The 8,486-nt window shown below is 50.9% G+C and overlaps 1 protein-coding gene across 1 annotated transcript in view; it reads left to right on the top strand.

The window, feature by feature from the left end:
* The first annotated feature begins 92 nt into the window (after positions 1-92).
* ABCC1 (ATP-binding cassette, sub-family C (CFTR/MRP), member 1) overlaps positions 93-8,486 on the top strand; it is a 128,473-nt gene continuing 120,079 nt past the window's right edge. The window contains exon 1 of the mRNA XM_012647557.1: positions 93-140. Coding sequence (XP_012503011.1) covers positions 93-140 — 48 coding nt within the window. The remainder of the gene's footprint in view (positions 141-8,486) is intronic.

Genomic DNA, 8,486 nt, shown 5'->3' with positions numbered 1-8,486 from the left:
CGCGCCGCCCTCCCGCCGCCGCCGCCGCCGCCAGCAGCCGGGCCCGTCCGCCCGCCGCCCGGTTGCCGCCCTCGGGTGCCCGCGCCGGCCGCATGGAGCTCCGGGGCTTCTGCAGCGCCGATGGCTCCGACCCCCTCTGGGTACGTGCTGGGCGGCCGGCGGGCCGCGTGGGGCCGGCGGGGAGCGGGGAGGCCGGCGGCGGGGACGGAGGCCGGCCCGCGGGGGGAAGCGCCGGGCCCGCAGCCTCCTGGGGCGTCCGGGTCCCACCGGCAGCCGGCTGGGGCTCGCACCCCCGCCCCGCTCGCTCGCGGCCGGGCCCCTTCGGGGGTCCAGCGGATGGGGGGGAAGCTTGGGGGACTCAGTTCCAGGGGAGCCGGGCGTGCGGGGTCCATGTGCCCAGCCCTGGGGTTTGGAGCGGAGGGTCAGGGGCCGGAGCCTGGGGGAGGAGGCCTGCCTGCTTTGGGGTTCCCTCCTCCAGCTAAAAACAAGCTTCAAGGAAGGGGACGCTAGAGATGGAGGCAGGAAAGGGAAGTGTCTCCCTGCTTCTGTTCTCCCATCTTCTTTGTAGGCTGGGGTGCCCCCTTTCACAAAAACACCCCATTACCCAAGGGATGACCTGGGGAGGGGCTGAGAGTGTGGAAAGGGACTTCCCACTGATTGTCCCCCCTTCCAGCTGTTTTACATCCATGTTACTCTCCTATCTTTGGTTACCTATTTTTGTCTTTCTCTTTCTTTCTGCCTAAATAATCCAGGGGAAGTTTGGGGGAACAGGGGAGGAAGGTGGGGGGCCGGGGGGGCGGTCAGGGAAGAAGGACGTGTCCTGCCTCACCTTCGGGTTGCGTTTGGGGTGCAGCTGAGGGTGCCCAGGACTCTGGTACCCGTGGTTGTGCCCTCCCACCCCTGTAACACCTGAGGCTTTTCTCTGGGGATGTCCCAGAGGTTTTACCCCGGTAAATTTTCTTCTGAAATGTTGAGTGCCCAATCTGGCTGGGTGTCCAGAGTCCACTTTCTGTGGTCTGATCCCCAGTGTTGTGGGTTTTAGCCTCACTGTAATGTGCTTTGTCCCTTTGTTCCGGGAGGGCACTTGTGTCATGCCGTTTTGATTATTGGTAAACACAGTAGGCAAATCTGGACTCGATCATTTTCTCCCTTCTGTTTAGGAATCGGGAGAAACACCCTTGGCTCTTGGAGCTGGTGATTAGCATCCCAGAATACCTTCTTGTCCTGTTTGTGGTTCTTTCCTTGAAGGCTGCATTTGGAATGTTGGAAAGTCATTTCTCCAGGGCCCCTGCTGGAAGGCTTTATTTTTGAGGGATATCATTTTGTCGAACGACCAACCCCACTTTGATGTCTCCCATTTTTAGGCCAGTGGGGTCAGAGATTTACTCCAGATCTATAAATAGCACAGAAGCTGCATTCAGGGATGATGGGAGCCTCTTCGCAGGTGGGCTCTCTTTAGCAGAGAGAGGAAAACCTGTGGATCCTCTGCTCCCTGTACCAGATGGAATACCAACAAGATGATTTTTGCAAGGATGCACGTGGTGATCTGGGCTAGCACTGCAGTGAATTCTGGAGTATTTCTTTGTTTATTTTCTACTCCTAAATTAAGGGGAGGGGAAAATAGGTGACCATAAATGAGATTTTGTATCAGGATGTATTTTATTGATGGAAACTGGCTATTGGTGGCTAATTAGTATGTTTGGAGCGCCCTCTGTTTATTTAGCTTAAACTAATCCAAGAAGTCCAGATGTGTTTTTTTCTCTCCTTCCAAGGACTCTGTGATATAAGATTTGTGAGTTAATTTTTAAAGAATGCTTATTAATATGTTTCATGCCCGGTGTAAGAAAGTAGCTAAAAGTCTAGAAAACCCAACCCATGTGATTTGGGTTTTGCTCGGGGTTGCTGACCTTTATCTCTGGCAAGTCCCCCTATTGTCCCCCAATCTTTTTGTCCGTGCATATGTCCTCTGTCCCTCCTCCCTCTGGATTGCTGGACTTGCTGGATGCTCCAGTTTCTGGGGGTGCCCTGGAACCAGAATTTGAGAGCAGGCAGCTGGAGCATGAGCAGGAGAATCTGACTGTAATTTATAGAAAGCAAGTAGCTTCTGTGTTTTCCAAGGCAGCGTGCTCAAGGCCAAGACAGACTGTGTGACCTCGAGCAAGCCGCTCTGCTTCCCTGTGCCTCAGTTTCCTCATCTGTGAAATGGGGCAGAGGCCAAAAAATACCCCAGCCTCCTAAGGTGGTTGTGAAGAATGAATGAGTTAACCTTTGGAAGCAGCTCAGCCTGTGCCCTGCACAGAGATCAACAATAGTTATTATTACTCTTTCCAAAGATGATGTGTGTTTCCAGTTCCTGTCCTTTGTTCACTTTTTCTTCAGCTGGTGGAGTCTGCCCACCCAGTCCTGCCTGGCTCCTTTTGTGACCAAGGTCACGTGCTTAGAAATCAAGGTTACTGGGCCTCGTGTGACTCTATCTGAGCTTTGTTGCTGGGCCAGTGTCTGCCTGTGAGCCCCAGGAAATGTCCGGAAAAACCAGAATGTGGAAACGGTCCATGGTGAGGGTTCTGTTGATTTGTCACCTGTACCCGGGCAAATGCTCTGGGATGAGAAAAGAGGAACTTGGTTATTTACGTGGACAATGGGCTGAGTCCTGCTGTACTTGGCTTTCTTTCATCATTGGAGGTGAGAGGCTGGCAGGAGGGGCTGTTTCGTGGCTAATGTTTGAATGATGTTTGGAAAATGGGCCTGGGCCTTTCTTTGCAAGTTAATTTTTTGTTTGTTTTACTTTTCTTGTTCTTAAGACTTTATAAGTGAAGAGATTTGCAAATTAATTTTTTTTTTTTTTTTTTGAGATAGAGCTTCACTCTGTCACCCAGGCTAGGGTGCAGTAGTGTCATCACAGCTCACTACAACCTCCAACTCCTGGGCTCAAGCGATCCTCCTGCCTTAGCTTCCCGAGTAGCCAGGGCTACAAGCTTATGCCACCACGCCCGGCTAAGTTTTCTATTTTTTGTAGAGACGAGGTCTTGCTGTGTTACTCAGGCTGGTCTCAAATTCCTGACCTCAAGAGATCCTCCCACCTTGGCTTCCCAGAGTGCTAGGATTACAGGTGTGAGCCACCATGCCTGGCCTACAAGTTAATTTGAAAAAAATGCTTATGAATGTGTTTCATGCCTGGTGTCGAAAAATTGGAAAATATGGAAAAGTTGAGGAAAAGCCTCAGCAATGTAGCGTGGTGGCTCAGAGCAAGCGCTCTGATTCCCTGGGTTCAAATCTGGCTCTGCAGCTTAGGCGAGTTACTACTTCTCACCGGCGAATAGCAGTGGTTCGAGGGATGAGCAGGCGGATCCCTGGCAGGTACTTAGCATGTTGCTGCTTGGCACGGAGGTCACACTGGGTAAATGTCAGTGGTCATCACCGCCTGGAATTCTCTAGTTCATTTTTGCTGCTGCACCTGCCGTAAGGTGTCGCAGTAAGTTGGTTCTGGGGCTGTTTGCCCCTGAGATGCTCTGTGCCATTCTCCAACTCGGTAAACCCCTGAATATTTGATTTTGCTGCCAAGAGGAATATCTTAGAAGCTATTAGAAATTCCTCTTGGGGTTAGGTCTGGCCTTGGCGTCAGTCTAATTCCTGCCTTAATTCCTCCCCTTGGCGCCACAGCAGTCCATGAAGAGCCAGTTCTTTTCCTCTCCTCCAAGTGCTGTTTCGGTTTTCAAACTCGTCCCTTTGCCTTCTTCCACCTCCTCTCTTCTTCCCCTGTTTGTCCACCCCTCCTCTGAAGCCCCCTCACTGCCTTACGGATTATTAGAGCTGAAAGGGAACTAGTGGGGTCTACTCACCCCGCCGCGTGGATGTGGCATCCGAGCCCCAGAATGACAGAGCCCGAGGTAAAAGGTGAATGGCTTTGGGAGGAGGCGAGGGCAACCTTCGAGGGGCCTGAGCAGGGTTCCCGAGGTCGCCTCTGGCCTTGCAGCGCTTGGCTGAGACGCTCCCAGGGTTCTGTTCTCCTTGCTCTGGGACCAGCTCCGTCTGTGACAGTCTTCACGGTGCCTTGCCTTTGTGGGCTCAACTTTCAGGAAGCGATCTCTCCACCCGCGTGTCTCCTGGGTGTCTCCAACTTACCAGGAACTTGGGCTCCCCTTCTCCTGCCTGCCCCATCTCCGTTAACGGCAGGGCAGCCCCTTCCTCACGGACACTCAGGCCGAAGACTGCGTCGGCCTTGACTCCTCTTTCCCTCCCACTCTGAATCTGATCTGTCCGCACATCCTGCTCCCCACGCCTTCGAAATGTATCCAGCTCTGCCTGCTTCTCATGGCCTCCCCGGCAACTGTCAACTGTCGGCCAGTTCCTGGATTGGAACAGTTGCTTCTTCGCTGCTCTCCTGCTCGTGCCCTGGACCCCACAGTCTAGTTTCAGCCCAGCAGCCAGAGGGACTCTTAAAATACAGGTCAGAGGCCAGGTGCGGTGGCTCACACCTGTAATCCCAGCACTGTGGGAGACAGAGGTGGGAAGGTTGCTTGAGCCAGGAGTTTGAGCTATGATGATGCCACTGCCCTCCAACCTGGGTGACAGAGCAAGATGCTGTTGCAACAAAACAAAACACAGGTGAGAGCCTGTCCCTCTTGTTCTAAAACTGCAGTGGCACAGTGTTTCAGGGTAAAAGCCAAAGGGCTCCGAGGGGCCTCCAAGGCCCGGCAGCATCTGTCCCCATCACCTCTCTGACTTTCTTCCTTGCTGCTTTCTGTCTCACTGTGTTCCTGCCACACCTGCCTCAGGGCCTTTGCACTTGCTGTTTCCACTGCCGGGAGTGCTCCCCCACTTTCAAATCTTGTCAGAAGTCACCTCAGGCATCCTTTCCCTGACCCCCTGCCACTTCCCTGTGCTCCCCACCTATCCTCCATCCCCCCGCCAGCACTTACTGCCTTCTAATACACAGATATTTTATCTATTTATTGTGTCTGCTCTGTGTATACGTCCACCAAAAGGTCAACTCCACAGGGACAGGGATTTTTGCCTGTGTGTGTTTACAGCTATAATCCCGGCACCTAGAACGGTGCCTGGTGCTCGGTAAATACAGTGGAACCTTGAGCAACGTGAGGGTTAGGGGTGCCCAACCCCGCCACACAGTCGAAAATTCATGTATAACTTTTGACTCCCCCAATCTTTACTAATAGCCTACTGTTGACTGGAAGCCTTACTGATAACATAAACCGTTGAAATATACATATTTTGTGTGTTATATGTATTATATACAGTATTGTTAAAGTAAGCCAGAGAAAAAATGTTAAAATCCTAAGAGAAGATATATTTACTATTCGTTAAGTGGAAGTGGTCATTAGGTCTTCATCCTCGTCTTCTCGTTGAGTAGGCCGAGGAGGGCTTGGCCTTGCTGTCTAGGCGTGGCAGAGGCAGGAGAAATTGGCAAATAAGTGGACCCGTGCGGTTCGGCCCGTGTTGCTCAAGGGTCAGCGGTATTTGTTGAAAGGATGAATGACATGCAACGCTAGGATGGCTTTTGGGCTGGGCGGAAGCCTCTCTCCGCAGATGAGGATGAAGTAGCCACTCGGCCGTCCGGAACGGATGCTCAGACCGTGTCCTCCACGTCCCCGTCACGCTGCCTCGCCAGGGTCAGAGCGGGGTCTCATCCATTTCTCTTTTCCCAGTCCCTGGTGCTTCATGCATCAGGGGCTCAGTCAGCATTTGTTGTTGAATTGGTTTTGTTTGTTTTCAGTCGATATTTGAATTTGAGTGTTTGAGGGATGAGTTCCAAACTGGGGGGCTAGAGCTAGCCCACCAGAGAGCTGGCTTGACTTTATTTTAATTATATGAATTACCATAGTTTCCAATATTTATTGGTCGGAAGACGGAAACATCTGGATTTCTGGCTTCTCCTGAAAAATCAGAAGACCCGATAGCACCAGGCCTGCCTGTGTGCACGGTGGTAGACAGCTGGGGCTGCCCCCTCCAGGACAGGCCCCCTCATCCCAGTTTGCCGCAGTCCCCACCCCTTGTAGTGGCTTTCATTTTAAGGCCAAGTGTCTGTCGCCTTTTTCCACTGTGCTCCTCACGCCTGGTCTGCTTCCCTCACTGATGGAGCCCACCTGGCACCTGTTGGCATTCGAGTTGGCACCTCCTGCTGTGAAGCCAACTTTTTGGTGACGTGACTGGGGCTGATGTGACTTACTGGTTTGGTGACGGGAAGGCCCTGGCTCTGGCGCGGCCACGTTGGCAGGAGCGCAGGGGCCGACTCAGGGACGCCTGTGGAATTCGAAACACGCGTCTGATTTGTCCTGTTGGCTCTAGGTTTTCACGGTGAGGTAAGACCTAGCTTTTATTAGTAGTTTTTTTTTTTTTTTTTTTTTTTTTACAATTGGCACACCGAGACAAGGATATTATTAGATCTTAATGGTCAGTAAAACTCTAGCTCGTAAAAACTTGCCCAGACATTTTACAAAAACGAATAAGTGGATTGGGAGACTCACAAGAGCCCAAACATCCTGAGGCAAGCTTGCCCCAGCTTGGCAAGAACCCCAGGATGGCGTCTCCGTCGGTGGAGGTGTGGACCTATACTTACCTCTTGAGGGCTGTGGGGTTGAGCGGGGCCTTTGAGGGAGCCAAATTTTGGGGGCGGGGGCGTGGTGCACAGTTTCCCAACGTCAGCCCTGTTGACATCTTGGCCAGATCATTTTGTATGGTGTGGGAGCTGTCCTGTGCATTGTAGGCTGGCTAGCAGCATCCCAGGCCTCTACCCACTAGATGCCAGTGGCACCTCCCCTTGTTGTGACAAGCAAAAATGTCTCCAGACATTGCCAAATGTCCCCTGGGGCATGAAATCACACAGCCACCAGCGCGGACGAATATGGAGAAGAAATTTAGGGTAAGACCTTGGTCTTCATTCTTGCATGTCCCTAAGATGCTGTAGGCTGCGGCACTTGCCCCGTAATTGGCTTATTGGGGTTGCCATGGAGAAGCTTAAGGAGACGTTAAGGAGGTTAAACTCCAATTAGCTACAGAAGGAATGTGCAGCGGCCTCTCTCGGCTGAGGGCTGTCTTTCTACCTTTATCCCTCTGGTTGCAGTGTGGGATAGTTCAGTCTCACCGGTGAAAACCCCTGTCTTTAGAGATCAGCTTTGAAAAGCTTCACTCCTTCATCTTCAACTGCCCCAGGATAGGTGGAAAATTACAATTTGAGATTCTACTTAAGTGTCCCCTTGGTTTAATTGGGGGATGCATCTCCTGGTGAGTTGCCAAGTTCTGGGAATTGGGTGTTAATGACCAGGGAGGGTGGCGTTAGATTACCACCTGTAATCCTTAGGTGGTAATTGAGATTTTAGGGGACTTTCCCCTTCCCTCTCTCTGTGTTTTCTGAGAATCTCGGTCTACTTCCTTGGAGAGCATTTATCAAGTGCCTAAGTTTTCCCAGGATGAACTCGAGTGCGGTCTTTTAAGACCCTGCATCCATTCTCTTCTTTCCACACCATTTTTTCATTCATTCATTCATTCATTCATTTGTTATTAATTGAGAATCTACTATGTGCTGCCCCTGTTCTAGACACTGGGGATTCAGCAGTGAACAAGACCAGGCCATGTTCTCATGGAGTTCACACTGGGGATGACCAAAATGACTTCAGATGGTGGTGAGTGCTGCAAAGACATAAACCAGGAAGAACTGGGGCGAGTGCAAGCTACCATACAGGGACGTCCACAGAAAGCCTTTCGGAGGAGGTGACATTTGACCTAAGACCTCGGTGGCAAAGCTAGCCATGCAAGGATCTGGGGGAACAGAGTCCCAGAGAGGGAGGAGCACATGCAAAGGCCCCATGATACCATGGTCACAGGAACCACAGAGCCCATCTCATAAAAATCTTGCCTGGAGCATTCTGCAAAATGCATAAAGCACAAAGAAAATGCCTTGTGGTAATAATAAAGCGTTGGAAATTCCAGGGAGGGTGCTCCCCCCAGCTTGGCAAGGAAATGGAGCTATACTGGGTCCCCAACACAGGCATGGGCCTTCTGACCCATTTTTATGTTTGAATGGATCTCAGGTTGTAAAGATGAAATTAAGTTTACATTGTTTTATGAGCCCCATCTGTGTCTGAGAACCTTCGCCGAAACCTTTTGGGGTGAGACCAAGTTGAGGTTCCCCGTTCCTCAGTTGCCCCCAGTTCTCCTCCAAGGCTCGTCGTTCAGATGATGGAGCACTTTCTTTTGTGGTTAAGATGACTTTATGTAGGTTGCCAGAAAATTCTTCTTTTAAAACTAGATGTTATTGAATTGATCTGACTGATTGACACAAGGGAGATCTTGCACTGTAACCTTTTTGATGGTACCATTACTTAAAAAAAAGTGAATGGTCTAGAAGAATATAAAGGGGAAAATAAAAGTTTCAGTACTTCCCTCCCCAGAAGTAGCCATTGGTGATGATAGTGTCTTTTTTTCTTTTTTTAAATTCTTCCTCAAGTTCCTTATTTTATTTTATTTTATTT

The sequence above is a fragment of the Propithecus coquereli genome, unplaced genomic scaffold (genome assembly GCF_000956105.1).
Source record: "Propithecus coquereli isolate 6110/MARCELLA unplaced genomic scaffold, Pcoq_1.0 Scaffold27, whole genome shotgun sequence".
In the NCBI taxonomy this organism is placed as follows: Eukaryota; Metazoa; Chordata; class Mammalia; order Primates; family Indriidae; genus Propithecus; species Propithecus coquereli.
This window is presented reverse-complemented; position numbering and strand designations above follow the sequence as displayed.